This window comes from Rousettus aegyptiacus, unplaced genomic scaffold (genome assembly GCF_014176215.1).
Source record: "Rousettus aegyptiacus isolate mRouAeg1 unplaced genomic scaffold, mRouAeg1.p scaffold_m13_p_9, whole genome shotgun sequence".
NCBI lineage: Eukaryota > Metazoa > Chordata > Mammalia > Chiroptera > Pteropodidae > Rousettus > Rousettus aegyptiacus.
This window is the reverse complement of record NW_023416312.1, coordinates 66081494-66108201: the sequence shown is the minus strand read 5'-3', so window position 1 is coordinate 66108201 and position 26708 is coordinate 66081494. Positions and strand designations below refer to the sequence as shown.

The 26708-nt window shown below is 43.3% G+C and overlaps 1 protein-coding gene and 1 pseudogene across 5 annotated transcripts in view; one reads left to right on the top strand and one right to left on the bottom strand.

The window, feature by feature from the left end:
• Positions 1-4790: 4790 nt before the first annotated feature.
• The window catches only part of RTL9 (retrotransposon Gag like 9), an 84297-nt gene continuing 62379 nt past the window's right edge, over positions 4791-26708 (bottom strand). For 3 of the 5 annotated variants that reach the window (XM_036226945.1, XM_016145656.2, XM_016145657.2), the window contains 3 exons: positions 15458-15611; positions 6531-10680; positions 4791-6039 (listed from right to left, as the gene is read on the bottom strand). In XM_036226945.1, the coding sequence (XP_036082838.1) occupies positions 5923-6039; positions 6531-10604 (4191 nt within the window). In that variant the 5' untranslated portion in view covers positions 10605-10680; positions 15458-15611 and the 3' untranslated portion in view covers positions 4791-5922. The remainder of the gene's footprint in view (positions 6040-6530; positions 10681-15457; positions 15612-26708) is intronic. The other 2 variants (XM_016145659.2, XM_016145658.2) reach the window with 1 other exon arrangement.
• On the top strand, positions 23279-23397 carry LOC118608471 (annotated as a pseudogene).

Here is a 26708-nt window from a genome sequence, read left to right as displayed (position 1 = left end):
CAGTTTCTCAAATGATTAAACATAGACTTATCATATGCTCCAGCAATTTCCTTCCTAGGTATGTACCTTAAGGAAATGAAAATGTGTGTTCACATAAAAATTTATGCAAGAATGTTCATAGCAGCAGTATTCATAATATCCAAAAGATGGAAACAACCAAATTGTCTATCAAATGATGAATGTTTGAGCAAAATGTGTGTATTCATATAATTTAATATCATTCAGATAAAAGGGAATGAAATGATGATGACACTACATGGATGAACCTTAAAAACATTATAATAAGTGAAAGAACAAAAGGCCACTTATAATAGGCAATTCCATTCATATGAAGAGTCCGGAATAGATAAATCTATAGAGACAGAAAGTAGATTAGTGGTTTCTGAGGGCTGGTGGGAGAGGATAATGGGTGGTGACTATTTAATGAATACAGGTTTCTTTTTGAGGTGATGAGAATATTCTAAAATTAGATTGTAGTGATGGTTGCACTTTAAATGGGTGTATTGTGTTGTATGTGAATTATACCTCAATAAAATTTTGACCAAAAAAAAAAAACACTTTTCAAAAAGATATTAGAGGATATTATGGGAAAGCAAGGGTCAGTATATTCAATACCCATTTACATTTATACATCAGTACTTAGGTCAGTAAAATTCTCAGTAAATATTTTCAAGGGGTAGGAGATTTTATCTTTTTAAAATTTTGCCAGCTTTGGAAGCCCACCCCCACGCAAGGGCAGCACCTTTTCTATCTTTTCTATGAATGGTGAATTGACTCAGTCTTTGTTGGAAAATGTCTGTGTTCCAGACTGACTCTTAAATGATAGTCGAGCAGTGTATAGAATTAGAGATTAACAGTTTAGCTGCTCAAGTGCTGTGTATATATTCCACTGAAGCTTGCCTATATCTCTTCTTACTCTGCCACACCCACCACGGAGGAATCAAGAGATTATTGGTCTGCCATTAAGATCCCTCTTCCTCCCCTCCACTGCCCCCTGGGATTTCACATTGTTTCAGGCTCAGCCATGAGTTTTTCTCCCACACTTTATTCAACAAGTTTATTATGAGAGAAACCACTCCAAATTATCTCTATCGAGTTGCTTAAACCTGAAGTTTCTGGTGCCTTTTTAATGTATCACTCACCCCAATGTTAGAACTAGTATCACCTTCAGGGGGGAAGGGGGACGTTGGAAGGCAGGGGCATGGAATATCTAAATGATTGATCATTTTCCTTCCTTACCCGCTTCCCCCATTTCCTGAGAGAGAAGTGACAAAGAGGGAAAAACAAGTGCTGAGAAAGAAGAGCCGGTTCTTGGTATGACCACAAAAGTCCCTTCCATTTTCAGAGTCCTATACCTTTCCACATATTCCTAAGCCCAAGATGTATTTTTTTTTTCAGGCCAGAGCTCAGAAGAGAGACCGCTCCACTCTGGGGATGCAGCTAACACCTGGACAGAACCTTCTGGGCTCAATAACATCCCACAATGATTAATTCTTTTAAGACTTCCTCCAAATATATATAGGAGGATTCACATCTGGATCTAAGATGGTGAAGGAAAGAAGCAGGGCTCTTTTTGTTCAGGCCTCAGACTTTATGAGCTTCAAATGTTGGCCACTGTTGGGTGGCAAATTTGTTCAAGGAAACAGGGTAAATCTTCACAGTGGCTGTTTGATTTTGAATAATGAAGCCATGTTTACATAGCAGAATGGTTGCATGTGTATTTGTTTGTTGGGGGGGGGGATTGGGCTCTGGGGTCAGTCTACACATGTTCAAATCCCATCTCTACTAGTTTTTAGCTCTGTAGCTTTGTGCCAGTTACTTAACATTTCTATGTCACAGGTTTTTGGTCTATAAAATAAGATTAATAAGAGTACAGCTTCTCACTGCTGTTTTTAAGATTATATGAGATGATCCAGATAAAGCAGTCCAGAACTTGAGCCCCTGGTAAGTACTCCACAGATGCTAATATTAAACTGTGGCTTTTGCCAGTCTTCAATCAATGATTTACTTTTAGATCTTCCCCCACAGTTTAAATAGAATCCCTGAAGAGAGTGGATGCTGAATATGTCCCAACTCGTCCTTTCCCACCCACTTCCCAACCTCCTCAGAGCTAAGCTTAGGTTTACATATAATAAAAAAGATTTTATAATTGTACATCTTGCGTTTGTTTTTTCTAAACAGTTTTACAACTTTTATCTATGAAGCTGTTTGGTTAGCAGGATGGTGATGATTATCCCCATTTTGGTGATGAGGAAACGGAGGTCCTTAAAGGTAAAGTGGCCCATTTAGAACTACCCAGCTTGTTAGAGGGAGAGACAAAGACACTCAAAGAGAGGTCTTCTTCTCCAGTGGTCATTCCAACCTCTTACAATATCTGTTTTCCTATAACTCCTCCATTAGATCACAAAGGATCAAGCAGGCTGCTTCCCTGCCCCATAACTGTTCAAGATGCACAATTTTCAGACCAGGTGGGAAGGAAGAAAACACATGATCCATACCAAAAAAAAATCTCTCTATACTGTGAGGTAGGACAATTTATTTTATATTTAATATTCTGGTTGGAGAATGAGGTTCACAGTGCCTTAAGCCTATTGGAAAATGAGGAGAAAAAGTCCTGTATTTGATCTGATCAAACTAGTCCAGTGTAGTGGGATCTCGGCTGAGCCCAAAATGAGACTCGGAAGGGTCTGGAAACTGTCTGAAACATTGGTCGTTCATTGGCAGCCTGAGCCTGTCCTTAAATCAAAAAAGTAGTCTTTAAGAGGTTTTATATGCTATTGGTCCCTGAAGGGCAGAGACAGAGACCAGGTGATGAGTGAAAGGATGGCAGAAGGATGGAGGAACAGGACAGGGTGATATTTTCCTTCCACCTGGGCTGCAAAAACTGGGTGTGTGGAGAAAGTTCTTGACATCTGTTCACTAGGAGGATAGTGTTTTTGAAGAGATCTGTGGACCTAAGTTGCCTTAGGGGCAGAGATAGAGACAAAGTAGAAGGATTTTGAAATCAGAGCCGAAGATTGGGTTTGAACAGAGGATTTGATGGCTTTTGTTCTCCAGACACAGGAACCAAGTCTGAAATTCTGAGCTGGGGCAATGGGAGCAGCTGGGGTGGGAGGGGAGAGGTTGCTTCAGGAAAAAACTGAAGCCATTCTTCCCATACAAGCCTCACTATTTCAAAGTGACAAAGTGTGGCACAGAATAGAGAGGAGGATTACTACCCCACCCTCCCATTCCATGACTCTAAATCCCTACCTCTCCCACCCTCCACCCCCACTATGAACCCATCAGTGGCTTTAGCCAAAGCTGCCTAAAGGGAGGGCAGCTCCATTCAGGCCCATTTTGGACTTGCAGAATCCATGCCCCACCCCAACAGGTCCTCTGTGTTCCCTCAGCCAGAGGCACCCATCAGCAGTTGAGGAAGGGAAAGGGGCCACCCTCACTTGGTAACGTGGGCAGTTAACCTCCACAAGTCAGTATAGGAAGAAAAGAAAAACAAGAGAGGACTGTCTCAGAATATGGAAAACTGCTGGGGTCTTCCACAAATAACTGGAGTAAAGCTTCAAAAGGCTGAGATCCTAGAACACATAGGTGGGGCAGAGGTCAGTGACATCTGAGTTTTTACTGTTTATGAGACTATTTTCACCCATGATCCAGTGAGGCCTGGAGAAACTCAAAACACTATTTTACAGCAGATGAAATAGTCTCAAGTACTTGGGCATATGATGGCTCAACTCCATGTAGATACTGAGTGGCTCTCAAAACATTTCTAAATATAACCTTTGGGGTGGGTAGAGGAGCAGGGACTGAGCTCCAGCAGGGTATAAGTAAGCTTCATTTATTCCATTTATCCCTAGTTATGTTAGCTTTAAGGAGTGGAGAGGCAAAAGCAAAGGGAAGAAGAAAGTCTAAAGAGAAAAACAAAGAAACGAATGTTATTCTTCTCCATTGTCACAGGTATTAAATAATCAGTTTTATTTTTAAAGACTTTTTCCTTCCCATATACATTTTCCAGATACAATTTGTGATTCCTTTTTCAGTAGAAAATAAGGTCAACAGTGCTTTTCTGAGCTAAGAGCAGCCCTGGCTGTACACAGACATCGAGAGTTCATTAGGGCCTGGACGGGGCCAGGTATGAGCCAACAAGGCCAGAGATGAGGGGAAAGCTGGTTCCCCCAGAGGACCCGCTGCCACCCTGCCTGAAATTTGAGTTTCCCAGCTTATTGCACCCTCTTTTTCCTGACACAACAGCACTGATGATTGATGCATCTGCTGGCAGCCCACAGAGCCAGATTCTTATCTATATTACCATGGGGCTACCAATTTGTTTGCCAATCTTTGTGTCTTTTTTTTCTTTCTTAGAATCATTTTCCTCTTCCTAGAATCAGACCCAATGTTTCAGGTAATGGAACAGTGGACTTGAGTCCTCAGAGGGGGTTGGTCTCCATCTCTCTTTTTCTATCTCCACAGCTATAGTCCTAGATTGAGTCATCTGATTGAGTCAGTCACCTGTACTATTGCAGTAGGGAGTTCATCACTACTTTCTGATCGCTTTCCCCATTCTGCCTCTCAACTGTTACCAAGTCAGTATTCCAAAATATGTTTCTAACCATGTCTATTCTACTGTTTGTAAAAGATATTTGAGCAACCCAATTACATGGACTATTATTGAATAAATAAATTGGCCTTGTTAGTATCAAATTCTCCGTCATCCTGATTTTTTGTCTTCATAACCTTCACCACAATTTCAATCTATCTTACGTACATACTTTCTTGCTTATTGTCTGCCTCCTCCTTCCATTGGAGTAAAGCGTTCATTCAATGAGAATTCTTATCTGTCTGTCCCCAAAACGCTGGCTGGCACATGTTAAATAGTAAATATTAATTGAATGAAAGACTCAATAAATTAAATTCTGTTAGCTACAGTTAATTTTTTTCATAAATGAAGTTTATTTACTTTTACGATAACAAATGTATTACATGCTTACTGTGGAAAATTTGGAAAGTACAGAGAAGTAGAAAAAAGAAAATAAAAACACCCATAATCCCACTATCTGAAGGCAAACACTGTGCATACTATGTTCCAACTATCTATGCCTGTTAAAAGACCAAGACCCTTATCAAGAGTGCTGGCCATGAAACACAACAGCTAAGGGGAGTGAGAGCAACTAACAACTGAGGAGGTCACCCAGAGGTAAGAGCTAGAGATTTGACACTGAAGGACAAGACAATGGCTACACACAACAGATCAAGAGGTCAGAAGTTGACAATGCAAGAACAAGTAGGGTTATGGCAAGAACATAGTGAGATGGTACTTGTCAAGAGTTTAGTGCAGTACCTGTCACAGAGTATATAAGTGATAAATGTTAGCCATTACTATGATTATTATAATGGGTCAAAACGAATGGTTCAACATGGAGACTATACACAGGGCAAGGATCCTGGAGACCCATTTTAGATATTATGATTTGGGGCATACAAGGGCAAGTCTACTAGGTGAAGAGGGTGGTATAAGAGTGGGCATCACTCTCCTTATAGGCTCTCCTGCCAGGTGAAATGGATACCAGGGCATCCTCAAGTTTGCCTGATGACACTGGACAAGACACTCTAAAGTGTTTTTGAGGTAGGACATGGTTTCCCCTGCCTAGACATCACCCTGGACCAAGAACTAAAACTGGCCTCAATGATAATGGGAGTTCAAAACCTCATACATCACTCTTGAAGTCCGCACTCTGTTGGGACAAGTCACAGGCATATGGGGTGAAAGAGAAGGTTATGTCAGCCAAGTGGGAGATAGAGTACGATGTGCCTGGAAGGGGAGGCTGAAGGGGAAAGGCCACAAGGTTTATGATGTAATTGAATGGAATGGGTCCAGGAACCAGTCCTCGAGTTAGCAGCTGAAATCACAGAAGAATCCAGGGAACTTTACTTGTCGGTGGGGGCCTTCTGATGGCCTGTGCTCTGTCGAAGGTGGTCATGCAGACCTTCTTGGGGGTCTCCATGCTCTTTCAGGTAGTAACAGCGTTTGGGAACATGCTGGTGCTAGGAAAGAGAAAAACAGAAAAAAAACAGCAAAGGTGAGAGCCTCACTTACTGTGACAAGGGGTGTTCTTCCTGTATAATTTCAGTAACTTAGCAGATCAAAGAACTTGGCTAATTGCCTTACTTGTATAAAGCGTGACCCAGGACTAGGGTAGCCAAATTTCCTAGTAACCTGAGTCCATAGCACAGTGGCTGTAAGTGAGATCCAGCCCCCAAAAGATGACCCCTCCCTTAGAATTAGACTTAGAATAAGTGGAGAGTTGGGACTGAGCCCAGCTGGCTCCCCCTAATCAGAAGACTTAGTCCTTTAACCATCCTAGGCCTTCAATAACTTGGGCATGGCATTGCTCCTCAAAGTGGTTAATATACCCAAAATAATTGTATTAGCTAGGCTTGCTGATGGAACTCCAGGTTGGGGGTTATGGTCTAGGAGCTCCATGCCTCCTCCTTGCTTCTGCTCAAAAACATTGAGTGTATTTCTCCATCATTACCTCCTCAGTCTGCTGATGAGAGTTCAGTTCATTCGCCATTGCCTCCTCATTATTCCGCTTACAGGCTGATGGAAAAACCTGGCTTGAGCTTCGCAGGGAATCCTTCTCTTCAGCCAGCTGGCACTCGGTGTAGAGAGACCTGTCTATCAGCTCCTTTAGGCTGCCGGCCACCTTCAGGAAGATCCGACCCATTTTGGTGGTAACAGCTTCTGAGAGTCCTTCCAGAAACCTGGTCCGTAGAATGGCATCAGACCAAGACAAATGTCGGGCCAGCAGCAGGAAGTCAGTGGCATACTGCCTGACTGACTTCTGGCCCTGCTTGGGATGGCAAAGAACAGCACTAAGGATGTCTATGTCAGAGAGGGAGTCATATAAGCCCTGTGATCTTCTTAGGAACATTTTATTTTCATCTGAGAGGGGTTTTCCTACCTCCATTTGCAAAATGGACCACCTTTCTGCTGCCCCCAGATGAAGAGACACCAGAAATGCCATTTTCTCTGAATCATCCAAAAATCCCTTCATTTGCTTCTCCTCGTCAATCTCCATCTCCTCCTCTGCAGAGCATGAGCCCCGGGCTGCTTCCTGCTCTTCTAAGAGGTAACAGAGTGCTGGAGTCAACATGCCGAAAGATGGAACTTCCTTTGGTGGTGGGTTCATTGTTTCAGCGGTTGTGGCAGTCACTTGTGGTGTGGACTTTGATCCAGAGGCTGTTATGTTAATACGAGAGGCAGATGTTTCTCCAGAGTCTGTGGCTTTGATGTCCAGGGCAGACATCGTTCCAGAAGCTGCAGCTGCCATTTGTGGTGTAGACATGGCTCCTGGGGCTGGGGCCCTCATTAGCGATGTGGAAATCTCTTCACAGGCTGTGGCTGTCATTTGTGGCATGGACATTGCTCCGGAGGGTGTGGCTCTCATAAGCGGTGTCGACATTGCTCCAGAACCTGAGGCTCTCATTGGTGGTGCAGGTAACCCTCCGGAAGTTGAGAATGTTGTTTGTGGCAAGGACATGAATTCAGAACTTGCGAGTCTTGTTTGCAGTGCTGACGTTGCTCCAGAGGCCATGCTTTTAATTAGCGGTATAGACGTATCTCCAGAAGCCATGGCTGACATCAATGGCATGGGCATTGTTCCAGAAGCTGTGGCTGTCATAAATGGCTTGGACATCCCTCTAGAGCCCATGGCTGCTGTTTGTGCAGTGGACATCTTTCTGGAGGCTGTGGCTCTCATTAACTCTGTGGGCACATCTTCAGAAACTGAGGATCTCTTTAGTGATGTGGACATAATTCCAGGGTCTGAAGCCCCTACTAGTGGCGGGCATATCACTCCAGAGGCTGAGGTGTGCATTGATACTGTGCACAACTCTCTAGAAGCCATGGGCATTATTTGTGATGTGGATGTTGCTCCAGAGGTTGGGGTTTTCATCAGTGGCACGGACCCCCCTCCAGAGGCCTTGGCTGTCATTTGAGGCATGGACATTACTCCAGAGGCCGTGGATCTCATGAGAGGTGTGGACATGGCTCCAGTGACTGGAACCCTCATTTGTGGTGTGGACACCCCTCTGGAGACTGTGGCTGTCATTTGTGGTGTAGCCATAGCTCCATAAGCTAGGGGTCTCAGAGGTGTGACTATCTCTCCAGTAGCTGAGTGTCTCATTACTGGTGGGGACATTTCTCCAGAGGATGAAGCTCTTCTGAGCAGAGGGGTCATCTCTCTAGGGTCTGAGGCTCTCATTAGTGGTATAGAAACTGCCCCACAGGCCGGGGCTCTCATTTTAGGTGTGGACATCATTTCAGAGGTTGGGGCTTGCCTCAGCAATGGGGATACCTTTTCAGACGTCATAGATTTCATCAGTGACGTGGATATCCCTTCTCCAGAGTTTTGGGTGCTCATCAGCTGCCTAGGCATCTTTCCAGTGGCTGTGGCTCTCATTAGTGCTGTGGGCACTTCTCCAGGGACTGGGGCTTTTATTGGAGGTGTGGATATAGTTCCAGAGGCTGAGGCTGTCATTTGTGGTGTGGACAAGTCTCCAGAGGCATGGGCTCTCATTAGTGGTGTGGGCATCACTGCAGAGGCAGTGTCTGTCATCTGTGGCATGGACATGTTTCCAGAAACTGTGTCTTTCATTAGTATCGTGGATATCTCTCCAGAAGTTGCAGTTGTCATTTGCTGTATGAACATTGCTTCCGAGGATTTGGATGTTGTTAGTGGCTTAGACAATGCTTCTGAGGCCATAGCTCTCATTTGTGGCATGGACATCACTCCTGAGGCTGTGTCTCTTGTTAATAGTGTGGACATTACTCCAGAGGCTTTGGCTGTAATCAGTGGGGTGGTGGGTATTGCCTCAGAGGCTGGAGCTCTCATTTGTGGTATAGCTGTTACTCCTGAGGCTGTGGCTCTTTGTGACATGGACATTGCTTCAGAGCCAGGGGCTTTCATTTGTAGTATGGACATTGTTTCAGAAGCCGAGGCAGTAATTGGCTTGGTGGACATTGCTCCAGAATCTGGCGCTCTCCTTAGCAGTGTAGGCATCATTCCAGAAGCTGGGGCTTTTATTTGTAGTGTAGACATTGCCCCATTGGGTGTGGCTTTCATAAAGCCTGTGGACGTTGCTTGAGAAGTTCTAGCCATTGCTACCTGTGTGGACATCACTGTAGAGGCTGCAGTTGACATCTGCTCCATGGACATCGTTCCAGAGGTTGTGACTGTTGTCAGTTGGGTAGACAATGCTCCAGAGGCTGAGGCTGTCTTTAGCAATGTAGACACATTTCCAGAGGCTGGGGCTCTCATTTGTGATGTGGACATTGCTCCAGAGTCTGAGGCTCTCGCCGGCAGTGTGGATACCCCGCCAGAGGTTGTTGCTCTTATCTTTGGAGTAGACATGATTTCAGAGTCTAGATTTTGTGTTAAGTGTGGATACAACACTCCAGAGCTTTGAGATGGCATCAGCTGGGTAGGCATCACTCCAGATGTTAAGGCTGTCATTAGCAGTGGGGACATCACTTCAGCATCTGGGGTTGGCTTTGTCAATGTGAACATTTCTCCAGCATCTGGGCCTGACAGGAGTGTTGTGGGCATTGCTCCAGAGCCCGGAGTTGACATTGGCAGTGAAGACACTACTCCAGAGTCTGGACCTAACATTAGTTGGGTGGACATTTCCCCAGGGTCTTGGGTGCTTGTTGGATGGGTTGATGTTGCTCCAGAAGATAGGGCTGACATTATCAGTGAGGATACAGCTTCAGCATCTGTGCCTGACATTAACAGTGAAGATATCTCTCCAGAGGCCAGGGCAGTCATTAGAACTTTGGACATTGCTTCAGTGTCTTCATCTGTAATTTGCAATGGTGACATTGCTTCAGAGCCTGGAGCTGACATTGATTGTGTGGATGTCACTCCAGGGTTTATATCTGGCATAAGGAGTGGGGATAGCTCTCCAGGATCTTGGGTTAGCATCAATGGTGTGGACAAAGTTTCAGAGGTTGGAGTGTTCATTAGAGGTGCAGACATCTCTCCAGAGGATGGAATTGACATTGACAATGGTGATACCTCTGCAGAATCTGGTGCTGCCATTAGTGCTGTGGACATTGTTCCAAAGTCAGGAATTGTCATCATCCCTGGGGACATTAGTCCATAGTCTGAAGTAGACAGCAATGGAGACAATGGTCCAGAATCTGAGGCTGGCATTAGCAATGGGGATAGTGCCCCAGAGTCTGAGGTTGGCATTAACAATGGGGACAATACCTCTGAATCCGATGCTGGCATTAGCAATGGGGACAGTTCCCCAGAGTTGGAGGCTGGCATCAGCGATGGGGACAATTCTCCAGAGTCTGGTATTCCCATAAGAGATGTGGACATGGTGTCAAAGTCTGGGGATGTTATTAGCTGTGTGGACATTCCTCCAGGGTCTGACACTGAAGTTGAGACTATAGGCTGTACATGAGAATGCAGAATTTGGACCTCTTCTCTGGTCTCTATCATTGGTCCAGAGAAAGTTGTCCCACTATTTGGGGGGTCATTTTCTTCCCTCAGCAATTTTTTGAATCTCAGTGAATGTAAGGGTATTGACATATCTGCCATGGCCACAGGATAGTGTGGAGAAAGCACCTAAAATGATGATATCAGTGGTCCTATTGAAGTGCAGGGGCAAGAAAATCTGTAAACAAGAAACAATTTTAGCAGTCAAAAGCCAATATTAAAAAGATTGGGAGACAAACATATGATTCATGATGGAGACCTTTTGTATGCATTGCCAGCTATGTGGAATCACAGATGGGGCTATCTATCGGGTGAAGGAAGCTAGGCAACAATGAACAAATTTGAAGCTGGAGCAAATATCCCTTCCATTCCTATTCTTTTCAAACCAAACCACTCAGTCACACAGCACAGCTTTTCAGTTTATAAAATACTAAAAATGCCAGCAACCTCAGCTGCCAAGAGCCTGGGCAGTCCTGTATCGAATGAAGCAGCAGCACCACCTTCTGGAAAACTGTGAGAAGTGCAGGTTCCTGGGCTATGTTTTGTTCCACAACATTCACAAGCCAGCCAAGGTACTGGCTGGCAGGCCTAGATGAAAAGCCCTTTGCGCCAGAAAAATCATTGGTTTCTGGGGCTCCTTGAGTCCTGCCAGTGGTTTAGTCCCCATTTTACAACTCTGATATCCCTGAATGTCTTCCTCAGGAAAAGGAAGGCATTGATCAGATCAATGACTGGGAGCAGCATTCAATGAACTGAAAAGCCTGCTTGTTATTATATCATTGTTCTTTATAGCACAATGCGCTACTATTACCACTTATTGCTCACTTAGTATGTTGCAGACACTAAACTTTAGGTAACTGTATGCAATTTTAAACTGTCTATAATATACAAGGATTTGCAAGCATTATTCCATTTGAATCTTAACAATACCATACATAATAGATAGTATTATTATTTCAATTTTACCAGCTTTCTCATATTAGCCTGGGTTGAGGCTAAAATAGGGTCACTGAAATAATAAAAACTGTATGTCTTTGACTATCACCTCTCCTTGGGTTTGCCTAGCTTTCGGCTTCCCTAAGGCTGTATTCAATTATCTCTCTGACATCTTAGACCATGGCTCACTTGAAGCCCACTCTATAGCATATACAAATCTCAAGTTTCTCTGATGACATTTGGGTGGGCAATCCCAGAGACTCACCCCTTCAGCCCACCCCTGTAAGTAGCCCCAGAAAGGGGTTCTTGGCATAAAGCTTGGAAACCAACACACATATTACACACTGTTGACACATCCCCACAGCCTGCCCATGACAAAAATGGAACACTCGCTCCTTTGGGACAATGCCACAAAAGTCATCAATACTGTGATATTGTGCTTCCATGATGATAATGAGAATATTAGCAACAGAAATTCTAACAGCAAACGTCTGAGCATGCACTGACTGGCAAGCACTCTGCTAGGCACTTTACATGCATCATCTCATTCGATTCCCACAGCGATCCTAAAAGACTGAATAGTACTATATCTTCATCTTACAAATGAGAGAACTAAGGCCCAGAGAAGGTTAATAACTTGCCTGCAGTCACGTAAATTCTCAGGTCCATCCAACTCCGGAGCCCCCTCCTCTTCTCTGCTGTGCTGTAAAAATCTACTTTATCTGGTTTCTCTCCCTCTTACTCAGTCACATTACCAAGACCTCTGCTCCTCTATTTTCAGCCTAGACAACCCAGAGATGGAGTGTAGTAAAAGAAATACTTGCCCCCTGCTGGCATCTTGGTTACTCTACTAATTGGTGCAATGGGAAAGATGAGTCAAAAGAGCAGTCATGGATATCCACTTCCCATCTTCAGAAAAATAACCGAATGTGCCACAGTTTCCCACCAGGCAAAACACAAAGATCTTACCTTGCCAGTTAAGAAGAGGGAGAGCAAGTCCTTTGCACCCCCAGCTCTTTTAGTCTGGCCAATTTAGTTATGCCCCATGCCCAGCCAGTTCATTAAAGTAAGACCCAATACCAGCAGCTGTTCTCTGCAATCTCCCTTAGCTATCCCCTGCCACGCCCCCCTCCTGCCCGACAGCCAGCCAGCCAGCCAGCCTTCCCGCCCACCCGCCCCACTGCTCCTGACTTGCTAGTGCTTGCTCTGTCTTTCTGGTCCCAGATTCCTGCCTCTATATAGGCTCTGACATTTGCCTCTGGCCGCCTTTCACTTTGAAAGCCCTCCAGAAGCTCCACTTTAGCACTTGGCCTATGCAACTCCACCCCTTTTCCCATCACCCCCAATTGCACCAGCCCACTATGCTCACCTCTGGTTGTCCCAAAGAAAAGGAGATCCACATAGTTAAATAGATGAGACTGAAAGAGTCCTGGCTCAGAAAATGAGACATAACCTGTGCAACTGAGCAGACATGTCACACAACTGGTGTGACATGGCGGGGGTCAGAGGTAAGAGAACCAGGGCTGGAGGCTGAGTGAAACAGTGTCAGATAGTTCAAAGAGTTCAAGTGAAATTCAAGTAGCTGAGGTATAGGGACTCAGAGTTTGGGGATTGAGGGGTGGCATTCAGGTGGTTATAAACCTTCCCACATTCATAATTAGCAACTAATATTACCTGGGCACTTGAGCTAAGCATTATGTTTGCATTATATCCTTTAGGCCTCATGGCAACACCTGCAAGGTAAGCCCTGGCGCCATTCCCATCTTACAAATGGGGAAACGAGTTTAGAGAGTTGTAATCAAGGTCACAGAGCTAATAAATGGCAAAGCCTAGAATGGAGCCTGGGTCCATCTGATTCCAAAATTATTTCCTCTCATTGTCATTAGATAAGTAGTTAGAAATACTCCAAGTGTTCTGCTCACTGCCACCTTCCTCCTCCCACCCCCACCAATGACTGAATCATTGTGGTAATAATAATAGTAATAGTAATAGTAATATCAACTGACTTTGACCTTTGCCCATATGCCAAGAACTATTCTGAGGTCATTACAAGTATTTTATCATTTGATGTTGTGAGCTAGATCCTTTCAATTCCCAGTTTCCAGATAAGAATACTGAGCCTCAGCAAAGTAAATTGACATGCCCAAAAGCCCACAGCTGTTTGACTCCAGAGCTCACTATATATGATATACTACTCAAAAACAAACATTCCAATCACTCTACCCTCTTCCGTAAACCAAAAACTAGTCACAGAAAGCCCAACAACAGCAATTCTTATTATTATACCTAATAATAAAAGCTAACATTTACTGCGTCAGGCAATGTACTAAACACTTTACATACATAAGCTCATTCATTACAACAACCCTATGATTTAGGTACTATTATCATCTTCATTTCCTGATAAGGAAAGGCACAGAGATGTCAACTAGCTTTTCCACATTTGCACAGCTAGAAAGCACTGTTGTTTATAATAATAAAAAATTGGAAATAACCTAAGTGCCAATATAAGAACACAATTTATTTAACAATTAATGAATCATGGTGCATCTGTAGCAGTCATTAAAAGTGATGATCTGATTTTTATAAAATAAATATGTATATTTTTGCATAGGAAAAAATTCAATCTGGAAAGATGTATACCAAAATGTTAGCAATGACCATACTCAGGTGGTAGGATAAAAGGGGATTTTTGCTTTTGTTTTTCACATCTGTATTATCTATAATGGACCCAGTTTACTTATATTAGATGGAGAAAAAAAGTTATTTTTCTTTTTGAAAAACTGTGTTTCCCTCTGGTTCTGTGTCTAGTCCTCTCCTCTCTGCTTCCTGCATGCTCTCTGTAAGGATCTGCAACATCTCCCCGCCCAAGCATCTTACTTCCCCAACAAACTTAACACTTGCACCACTCTGATCCTTGGTCAGTAGTAACCTCTGAAAAATGTCTCCAATGGTTTGTTTTTATTTTGTCATTTTTGTTTTGAAAAATTATTTCCTGTTTTCCTAACTCGTATTTATGTTTAATAGTTACACAAGTAATCTAGGAATATATTATCAGAATAAAAACTTGAAATCCTACATATGGATAAAGCTAGTCATGATCCTACCCCATCCCCCATCCCCACGAGTCCCATTCCTCTGTCTGTTCACAGTTGGGTGTGTCTCCTTCCAAACTTTTTCTAGCTTTAATGGCATTCAGAGTTCATATCATGCAATTGCTTGCAAAATCTAGTATGTGCAAAGAGCTACAGTTAGAAAACCATTCTGGCCCTGGTCACTTCAGGACTCCAAGTTCTGGTCCATTGTGACCATTTGTCATCAGCTTGCCTCTTAGGAGGCCACTGAGAGAGTTCTTGCTTGCTCAGCCCATTTGGGTCACAGACTTTCATTTTATTAATATCAGTATCTCTACAAACACAGAGAGGAGAGGCCTTCTAAGGAAGGAAAAGCCCAGAAATCACTATCTAGCATCTCTCAAGTCCCCCATGTTCTGCCCAGTCTGCACTGATCAATATGGCTAGGAGGTGTCATGCCTCCTCCTACTGCCTCACAAAAGGTAATCGAGTTTGGGGGATTGCTTGGCTAGCTGCTTGAAGAAATAAGAATAACAAGAGATAGTTCAATGTGTCGACAAATAGGTTTCTAGCTTTTGAAAATAAACCTTTCCCTAGATTCTCAAAAATATTCTCTCCCCTAGCCCAAGCAAATGGACACTCAGATAACTGAACATAGACAACCTCAGGATAAAGAAATACCTGGTCTACCTTAAGGTCCTGATCAGTCAGGAAGAGAGAAACTATCCTCATACCCTTGGCTCCCCAGCATCCCTGACACTTAAAATGCCCACCCGGCTCTTAGAGCACTTATTGGGTGTTCAGCCTGCCAGGCACTGTATTAAGCACTTTGCATACATTACATTATTTGTTGCATACTAAGTCAATGTAGTAGGTTTTTTTACACTCATTTTATAAATCAGCTAAAGAACTGAAGTCAAGAGAAAATAAAATCAAATAACTTACCTTGGCTCTCACAGCTGAGAGGGAGCGAAGCTGGGCTTGTCACTCGGGTCTGTCTGACTCAGCTGGTGCTCTTAACTCAGGGGAGAGTCACACACTGTCTTCAAGTCTCTGAAGGGCTGTCATATGGAAGAGAGGGTAGGTGTGTTCTGGGTAGCTCCAAAGAGAAGGATTTGACTGTTAGTTGGGAATTACGCTTTCATTGGATGTGCTGCAAATTCCCCAAACAACATGTATATGCATGTCCAACTCTATAGGGAAAAGAACACTATAAGAAGAGCAAACTGAACTGCCTTGCATTAGGTGCCGTCCTGAAGGATCTGTGAAATCGGAGAGAACAGGAGGGATACTGAAGGACTGCAAATGGGCAATGTCTCAATTTTCTTAAATAAGGAAACTACAGACCAGTATACTGTAAACTCCAGAGCTACGAGCTTGATGTCAATCCTCTGAGAGATTCTGCCGCAGATTATGAAGCAGGTAATTTATAAGCACTTAGGATATAAGTGGTGATAGGAGGTACCTAGAAGTACTAGCAGAATTGTACAAATTAGACCAGGTGCCCAGATTGGCAGCAATTGTGAACCGAAAAACGGAGGACTGACAGTGTGTTGCTAGATTTTTATTTTTCAAAATAAAGGCATTAAGAAACAAGACAAAACAACCCCAAATTATCATTTCATAAAAAGAAAGATCTCTCTTTCAACACCAAAAGATGAAGAAATAATCTCAGAATAAAGGACAGTCTTTTAAATGAAATACATTTTGCTTTACAAAACATTGATTATGTAGTCCTCAAGCTTTATCATTGCACCGCGGATTGCTGCAGTTTTCCTGGAGGATGGGCACTTGTCCAAGGACAAGCTTTAGGGAATCACTCCCAGTTAAAATATCAACACAGATCAGATCAGATACCTATAAGACATGAAGTCTTTCTGGATAGAAGAGGGAAGAACAGAGTTTGACCTTATGCTAAGTGAGGACGTTAACATAGATAAAGTGCCCACAGGAAGGGGAAGGAACATGAGAGAAATAAAACTTGCCAAGTATGAATTAAAGCCCTGCTGAGGCTGGATTTGGCCAACACTTTGACCTATGCCACCCCTTGGACCACACAGCCCTTTTGTAGGAATATGTGCCTGATGTCATTAAGCATTTGGACCACAAACCAGTTTCTGACTTGAGACTCTCCAAGCAATTTTTGGACACTACTTGTCTTCCCGGAGAGAGTTCTTAAAGGTATATGAATTCAAAACTGGCTCAATACCATTGCCAGTGTAAGGCTCTACAATGACCTAGTAGAAACTGCTAGCCTTGGTCCTGTTCTGTTCAACATTTTTATCAATGGCATAAATAAGGGGATGGATGGCATTCTTACACAATTATTCTAGGTCTGAGAAGAACCTCTACCATCTGCCTAGGAAATGGGTTTACATTTGAAAATCCCATAGTTTAAAATCTATCTCTGCATTTGGTAATTTTCTTTCCTGCTCTTTGTTGCCAATACACTAAGTTCCTGCAATTTGTGTTCCTCAAGGAAAATGCTTAGTGAACATATATTACCTCTGAGCTCTGTACCCTGAAGAGAAGACAGAGTTATCTATACAAACTGCTGTGTATTCATCTCACTCCTGGCATCTTCCCTCAGATAGCTGGTGTCAGTGTATACTTCCTGGATCAGAAAAGAGGACAAATTGATGTCCTCTTATTTGCAGAATTAGCCCCATTTCCAAAAGAGTTTAAATTAGAGTCTGACCTCATCTGTTGACATTGACCTTGTTTCTGAAGGTAAAGGCAATGCAGTATACAATATCTGCTATACTCTCTCAAACTGTATTTCTCTAAATGCGGTTGGGGAACCTCTGCTTCAGCCACCCCCTGGGAGGATGGTTAAAACACAGGTGCAGACTTGGGGAGGACGGCTTCACTTTCATAGAGTCAAATTCAGTAGGTCTAAGGGGAGGCCAAAGAATCCAAATTACGGCCCCAAGCAATTCTGAAACACTCTGGAGTTTAAGAACCACTGGCATAGGAGTTCGTATACCCTGATTTTAACATCAAACAAACCAGGGCTCCAACTCTAGCACTTTAAGTTTCTTCACCTTAGTTTCCATGTCTAGAAAACACGGATAATAATAGTACCTACTTCACAGGCTCTGTGAATGTTTTTAAACAAAACAAACAAACAAAAACCACGTGTAAAGTGTCTGGCATCTAGTTGAATCTCAGTAATCTCTCCTGGTCCTGCTTATTCATGGGCCCTGCTGTCTGCCTTCTCTGTGTTCAGCAGCTGCCCCTGTTGCCAACTCCTCACTCTTTCTAGGTCTGCTGTTCAAAAGCACCAAGCGAGAGACTCTTATTGGTCCAAATTTAGGCACAACCGCGCTTCTTGAGCAAAGTTCTCATCCTGGGTTCCTTCATAGGTGGTTTGCCAGCCTATAGAGTGACTGCTCTTAGATCAGATGCCCTCTCCTGGCTCAATCAGCTACTGCCAGTGGGAAGGGGGGTCACATGGTACCAAACATAGCCACCTATTCATAAGAAACTGCTATTTCCCTCAGCTAGGGTCTGTGGATGGAAACTCCTTAGAAGGGGCCCGTGGGTGTGGCAGGAATTCTGAGGCTTAGCCTGTCTAGTACACCTAGGCTTCTCATTTATCCAGCCTGCCAAAGGAATGAAGTGTTCAGGTTCACTGACGTCTCTATTTAAATTCCAACTTTTCATCTCCAGGAACACCAGTTTTCAAAAGACTAGAGTCCAAAAAAAAAAAATCTTAACCCTAAAAGGAGACTGTCTGTTTCTAGAACAGTTTTTGAAGTTTTCAAAGCACTTTCGTTTCAATGTCCTCACTTCAGGGCTTGTAAACTAGCAGCCACGAGCCAGATTCAGACTGCAAACAAATTTTATTTGACCCACACAATGTTCGTAACATTTTTAAATTAGTTGCCAAGAGATTGCACATAAAATACTAAATTTCTGGCTTCTCTGGGAAAACAGAAAGACTTGGATCCTCATTCTGACATGGCAATAGTCAGCTGGAGCTGAGTAAACTTCTCCCTGTAGATGGGGCATTGGCTCACTGGTTATCTTTTTACAGTGACTTGCTTAGCCCCTGTAGGCATTTGAAGCCTTGTTTTAACCCCATGAAGTAGGTAGAGAAGGTGCTTAAGAACGCAGATTCTGAAGCTGAACTGTCTGGGTTAGAATGCTAGCTCTGCCCCTTGCTGGTTTTGGGACCCTGGGTAAGTGATTTAATCTCTCTGAGCTTCAGTTTCTTCATCTGTAAAATGAGGATGATAATAATAATAATAATAATGCCTATTTCAGAGGGTCATTGGTCCAACTAAATAAGTTAATACATAGAAACTACTTAGAACAATAGTTGGCACATGGCAAATATTAAATAAGTACAGTTGATCTTTGAACAACACAGGTTTGAACTGCACAGGTCTACTTATATGAGGATTTTTTTCATAAATACTGTAAATATATTTTCTCTTCCTTATGCTTTTCTTAATAATAACATTTTCTTTTCTCTAGCTTACTTTATTGTAAGAATACAGTATGTAATACATATAACATATAAAATGTATTAATTGGCTATTTATGTTATTGGTAAGGGTTATATACAAATTTTGACTGTGCAGAGGGTTGACACCCCAAACCCCTGCATTGTTCAAAGATCAGCTCTATTAGCTTCTTTCATTGTCCACAATTACCTATCTGCCTTTCTGAAATTGAAAAGATTCTAAAAATCTGTGGCAAGCTCATTCAGTGGCAAAATTGGGCCCGAATTGGCATGAGGCTATTCATTAATCCTATTTAGAAGTATTCATGTGTTTGATCACATAATACTGCCCACAGATCCCATAAGGAGCATTATATATGTTATATGTACCATACTGCTTTTCTAAAATCCAAAAGTTCTGAATTCCAAAACATATCTAGCACCAGTTGTTTCAGATAAGAGATTGTGGACCTGTATTATTATTAGTTTGTGTACCTACTCGACAGATGGGAAAACTGAGCTCCAGAGCACTGACCAACTGGCCAAAATCCCACAGCTCAGAAGCAGAACTAATCTCAACTCTTTGGCATGAAACATACAGTGCCTAGTACTGTCATGTTCGTTGGGATTGCTATAAACATGTCGATGCTGGACTGTAGTGGCTACCAGTCAAGGTCACCTGAAGAATGCCACCATTACTGAGACTGATACCCCCTCTCCTTAGTAACATTCTGGAGATTATTTGCAGTAATCTTCACTATATACTCTTGGGTTAGGACTAGGATAAAGATTATTGTCTTTATTTTACAGATGAGGAAACTGAGGTCCAGAGAAGAGATGTGACTTGCCCCAAATCACACAGCAAAAGACAGGCAGAACTGAAACTAGAGACCAAATTCTGTGCTTTTTCTTCTTAAACCTCAAAGCAGGTCCAAGAAAGATATATGCTGAACTTTCCACATAGTGACCTCCCACTCTCTGCAGACGATCCTAACATTTTCAACATACCTGATGGAAGGAGAGTTTTTCTCAAGATCTCAGCAAATACAAAAATGAGACAGTGTGTCTAGGTGGACCTCATCATTCCCAGTACCATAGGCAGCAATATACAGACACCATCCAGTCAGAAGCCAGGAAGAAGAGAATTCTCAAATCCCAAGAAAATCACAGAGACCCTACTGTTTTCCTTGCTCTGTTGATTTTTAAGAAGCTGACATTTACTTATGCCAAAGGCCAAAAGAAATGAAAAATCTACTGGAAAGGGAATTTCATCAGTTATGAAGCAACATCTTTAAAAAAAAATCTTTGCACAGTATCAATTCCCTTATTTGAAATGCAGAAAATAGAGTGCTGCTATTTCATATTAGTGCATCAGAGACCTGAGAATACAAACGGCATACCTAAGACCTCTTGCCAGCCCCCTATCTCAGCACAAGGAAGCTTTATGACATCACCACCAACTTAAATCAAGTTGAAAAAGAGAAGGCAGGCCATGACCCAGGTGTCCTCATGTCTCTCCTAAGTACATGGCTTGAGTTCCTACTACCAACAAATCCGCACTTTGATCACACACCCACAGTGACCCAGATCTTTGAATTCAGCAATTCTTTCTCAGGTTTCAGTGAGGCATTGGCAGTCTGAGCTATTCTGGGACACTTCCTCTGCTGTGGATACCACTTTCAGAATGTGCCAGGGACATACTAAGGACCCGGAGCACTCCTTCCTGGACCTGTTTTTGGGTTTGCTCACTCTCTCTCTTTCTCTGGGCTGATCATTTGGAGAACAGTCATTCTTGCCAGCCTAATCCCAGGAGTCTGCCTACCTTGCCGGGCCACAAGCTCCTAGAGACAGTGTGGCTGCCAGCATCCTCATGGTAAGGGGCATGGAAGCATCAGGCAGCTTGGAAGGACAGATGTTCTAAGGGGCAGTCTGAGTTTGGATGTAGACTGAAAAGACAAAGGATGGTGGGAACTGGCAAGATTTTCCAAACATCTTATTCTTATAGTCATCACTTCCTAATCAGATGCAACTGACTCAGCAGGCATTCAGGAACCTGCGGTCTCCATTTTCCTGTCCTAAAATCCTCTGCACCTGTAAGTACCGGGGCTCACTGCTGCTTGTGCTGTCTTTTGGGGAGGGGGAGAGGAGGGCAAGGCCTGGGGAAAGTCATCAATATCTGACTCAGGTGTGGGCAGACCCATAGCATTGGAAGAATTTCTGACATCCCACCCCCCATTTGGAACTGCTTCTTAGTTTGGAAAATGAAAATGCCTCTTTGTTCTTGCCCAAGCCCCTAGCATACCAGAAACTCCATCTGTCCTTTGGGGTCTTCTGTTTATCAGTGCTGTGCACACCTGATTTCTTATGTTGAACTTAATGGTAGAAGTGCCCTCTTTATATTTGAATTTCTTAAATTAAGCAACCACAGCTACTATTGTGGGCCCAGCTCCTCCTGTGTTCTCCATCTTTTATGCAGTAATTTGCTGAAACAGTAAAAGATGTTGTAAGCGGGAGTGTATAAACGAGAATCTAGGAATTCCTTCATGGTAAAAAGGAAGAGCAGTGTGGTTTGGATTGATTCTCAAAACAGAATGTTGTCACAATGGCTCCATGCTATGCAGTAGAAAGCCCTTTTCAATGTCTTCCTTTTTAATGAGAAATAAGGCCAAAACACCTATCTATAAGTTCTACAGGAAAGGAGCATTGCTCATGCTTTCCTTTACCTTTTTTCCTGAGAAACTGGACATTGTCTCTGGCCAGCCTGTCAGTCTCTGAAGGAGATATTCAGCTCTTATTTTCAGGACTGCTGAAATTCCCTCAAAATAGCCCAGGATGACAGAGCCAGGCCTTGTGACCTACCCTCTTCCCCCAATACCAAGAAAAAATCATTTTTAGGGTCTAGGCTTTGTTTGGGGGTGAAGATGAGGAATGTCATTGATAGAAAGCCGTGACCCAGACTAAAAACAGTGTCCTTCTGGGCTTTCATAATGAGTTCCTCAGCCATAAATAAGAACAGGCCAGGCCAGCAGATCTTGCCCTTTTATTTCCATGCAGAACCATAGAAGGAACATTGTCTTTAGTGAAGAAAAGCGTAAGATGTTCATTAGACCAAGGCTGGCTACCTTTAGTTTCTCAGATTGGAGAAATAAGCAGGTTCTTAATGGTCTTCTACAAAGAGCACCAGGTACGAGGAGGATTTGAGGAAAAAGTGTCAATATCAGTGGTGGAGAAATCAAAAGAGGAAATTCACCTTATGTTTGGTAGAAACTTGTTTTCAGGCTCTAGGAAGAAACTAGTCTCAAGAGAAATTTGGCTTTGCTTTGACAGCTGCTTGTGTGGTCTTTGGTAACTCATGAAGTTTCTCAGCCCTTATCCTTCCGAAGAGCTCTGAAAAAACGACGCTTGGATCAGAGAATTTCATTGCCTGGAAGACTTTTTTTGTCAAAGCCTTGAGTGTTGGATCAAGGAGAGAGATGGCCCTCTATAATGGTTTCTGATTGCAATAAAAATAATCTAAGTTCTGGCATGGCAGTAGCCTGAATTTTTTGTCTATCTATGGCATTTTAGGAGTATTAAGAATGTTCTATTGCCCCTCAAAATCTCTCCCTATCCACTCTCAAGGGTTTTAAAATTCTTAAGTACATAATTCCTTTGACTAAGGGCACCAGTTAAAATGCCAACCTCTAGGAGGGTCAACCTGTTAAGCCTCAACTGGGTACAGCCATCCTCACAGAAGATTATGACAGAGGAGACAAGAGAGAGGAGGTACATGAGATCATTGTAGATAAAAAGACAAACCTCAGAGCAAGAGTCTAGAAGCAGGATCTGGGTGAAGGCTCAAAGTACCAAGAAGCTGCATTGACAGAAACAGAGGGGTCTAGTCTTGCTAAAATGGAGAACAAGGCAACTTACTGAGGGCAGAGACTTGGGATTTGGGGAATGAGGCAAAGACCCACTTAATGAAATTGGGGTACATCAAGAAAGAAGAATCCCATTTGCCAGAGTAGAACAGGAGATAAGAGGGTTCCCTGCAAGGGCACCCTCGGGCTGTTACCTGAGATACTGAACTAAGGCTCTCAAACATGTTGAGGGCTCAGTACAAAGAATCAGACAGATCAAATACTCTGTCACCCATCAACCCTGGCTTTTCTCCAGTCCAGAAGGGCAGGTCAAAGGAGAGGAACACAAAGGGACTTAGATTTTAAGATTCTATTCCCATCCTTTCCTTTCTCTGGGACCAACATTAAACTCATACCTGAGGGGATTCATGATAGATACAGTGATTCACCTTGATCATCAAAATCTGTAATGTACAAGTCTACAGCCAGGCCACCCTGAACATGCCCAATCACACCTGATCTCAGAAGCTAAGCAGAGTCGGGCCTGGTTAGTACTTGGATGGGAGACCACCTAGGAAGACCATGTGCTGTAGGCTTAAAAATATCTGTAAGGTACAAAGAGGGGTTGTCCCTGCAGAACAAACCAAGGGTGAGGCACCCCTGCATCTCTAAATGGGCTCCTTCCTAGGGCCTAGTGAATAAGGTTTTGGAGTAATACCACCTGGGTTTAAATACTGTCTCTGCCACTCACTAGCTGTGTGGCCTTGGGCAAGTCATGTAACTTGAGCCTCATCTGTAAAATGGGCATAATAATGGTAGGACCTATCAGATAGTGCTGTAAAGATGAGATGATGCCTGTAAAGCCCAGCACAGTAAACGCTTAACAAAAATCAGCAATGATTAAGATTCCCAGCTCTCTGCTGTATGCATCATCCGAAAATGGCTTATAGCAGCAGACAGTCCTGCTCAATGCAGGTCTAACACCACCAGAGTTTGGGGGGCTCGTCATTTCCTTAAGTAACCCTCTTCTCCTTTTCCTCCCAGTCTCACTAGATAAGAGTGTCACCAAGCCTTTCCTCTCACTAGTTTTTTATCCACTCCATCTACCAGCTACCTAAATAAACAGATTCATTACTCAGGATTCATGAAATCTTTTACTTGGCTTTCAACTGCAGACTGAGCTTCACTACTGCTACCCATTCCCTGGCAGTAAGATGGAATCATTTCTGGGAGGGCAAAGTCCAGAAGGGTGCAGCTCCTAAAGCACTAACAAAAGTAAGGGAGTCTCACCTAAAATGTTATGTCTCTTGTTCATGTAGAGCTCACTGCAGCTGTGGAATCAATACCTAGCCACAGCCACTCCCACCACGGCTTCGTGACCCTGTGACTATTGACCCACTGCTGCTCTCCTCTTCCAACATGACCTTTCTTTCCCTCCTGCCTTCCCTCCCTCCCTCAGTATTCTCTCTTGTCTGGGCCCCAGGGTTCTGGGACTTCAAGAGGCTTTCCTTCACTTCCTCTCTCTTCTTCCTCCTCACCCTCTCCTGAGGATACATAATTCTCTCTTTCGAGGGGTGTGGTGGCAGAAAGGAGCTCTGCTTTCTGTGCAGGAATACCCTCAGAATGCTCTCTGCAATCTAGCCCTCCCTGACTCTCTGCTCAGCAGGGAAGACATGGTGGAAGAACCCCTAGGCATGCTTATGGTACCTTTAGAATCATAAGACTGGCCTACATCCTCTCAAAGACTAAACAAGAGTTGTTCTTGAACTGTTTCAGTCTGGGAGTTAGCTATTCCATCTACTTTCCCCATAGAGATCTAGAGTCTCTGGGTTTGGGGTTCATTTCTAGAATCCATATGTTTAAAAACCTCTCCTTGTGCCACACCTTAAGAAGGAGTGCACTATAACTTGTGGAACATGGCAGGGGGTGCAGAGGAAAATCACAAAGCTTTGATTCCTATAACTAGCACCAGCCCACAACTGAGTCTCCAGGAACATATGTAAATGCCTTCTGAGTCCTGATCTTCTCTTTGTCAGCTCTTAGGCAACTTCAGAATGACCTTTAGCAGTTTTAGATATCTGAACTGTAGGCCTAAATCAGCAGTGCTACCAGTCTGAGTTGTAAATGGACAATGAGCTCTTATCTAGAGGCATCTGAAGATAGGTTAACAGAGGTCTTCAGTGGTTAGGAATACTCTGAAGCTACACTGACAGGCTTTGACTTTCAGTCCAGGACTCTTATAAGCTGCATGACCTAAGAAACTTATTCTGTGATTTGTTTCTTCATCTGTACAATAAGAATATTAATAACATCTACCTCATAGTGTTGTTCATGGGGAATTATGAGTTACTTCACAGAACATGTTTAAAACCATGCCTGGCTACATCAAACACTCAGCAAATATTAGCTGTTATTATTGTTACTATAAATATTATTATGCATATAAAAAGGGTCCGTAATATTCACCAATAATAAGTGAGTTCATGTGTAGAAAGTGTGCAGAACCATTATTGCTGTGGTACCAGAGATTTAACAGAGAAATCAGCAAATGTTCTCAGGGTTTCACGGGAGACCCAGGCTGTCTTGGGTAAAGAGTTCTGGAAGATGGTTGGTCAAAGCTCATTCAGAAGCTAGAAAGAAAATGGCAGCTTGGAGTCTCTTATATTCAAAGTGTAAATAAAACTCTCATGCCTAACTTGTTGCTATAAATTTATGAGATTATGAGATTTGGTTACGGAACCTGCTTGGTCTAATTAAAGTTTTAGGACTTCTAGGAGATCAGCTGTGGTTCACACACAGACTAGATCTTTAAAAATGCTGTCATGAATGTGCTTCCAGCTTCATAGCACTGAAGATTCCATTGTTTGTACTGGCTGCTCCAGCAGCCATTGTAGAGCCTTTGTATTTGTCCTTTCTATACTAAGTCCCCAGTGGTTAAATTTTTAGATTTTATTAGAAGACACTCTCCCAGTAAAGAATTCAAAAGCTGAGTGATTGTCCTTTACCTGGTTTGTGGACCCTGAGTGGACATGAGTTTTCCCCCACAGAGTACCTACTTTCACTGTCTGGAGCACAGCCCTGGAAACAGGGCACTGATCCTGGAGGGAAGGGATGAGGTTTCTGGGAGGGGTCAGAAGAAGAACATCTTCTCACCTGGGCCAGTGTTCCCAACCACTTCATGCATTTCATGCTATGCCTCACCTAGCTCTGTCCCCTGGCCTTGCCCTGGGAGAGTAAATGGAAAAAGAAACACTCCATCCCATCCCAAGGAGTCAACTAATACCACTTGAACCCTAATAGCTTCTCAGCCCCCATCTCTCACCTCCCTTTTTGTTGCATACATCTACTGGGAAGTCCCACTGGCTTCCCTAACTCAGTGTGTCCCAGCTGAACTTGCCACCTGTCTCCATTCATCCTTGTGTCAACTAATAGTGTTGTATTCCCCATCTTGGTTAATAGTCTCACCATGGAGCCAAGCTGTAACATCAGGATCACTGTAACCTTTTCCCTGTCCTTGACCCTCTCTAGCACCCAGCCCTGTGGTTTCTACCTATTGACATGTCCCCAGAGTGGTCAGCTCCTCTCCAGTATCACTGCCACAGTCCTGGTCTAGAGCATTTGCCACTTCTTCCCAGAACCCTTGAAATGGCTTCACAATTTGTCTACCAGCTTTTAGCGTCTCTCCTCTCCAGTCCTTCCCACCTGGTGCCCTAAGAATTGTGTTTCTGATCTATCATTCTTCTGTCTTAGTAGAAACCTTTTGATGGCTCCCTATTGCTCACAGAACAAAGTGTTAAACTCAGCTTGGCTGACAAACCTCTGAGCAGGCTGATCCCAGCCACCTTTTCCACTCCTCTTCTGCTGTTGCCAATAGCGCACCCACTGACAATTGTCCCACTTTCCAGAA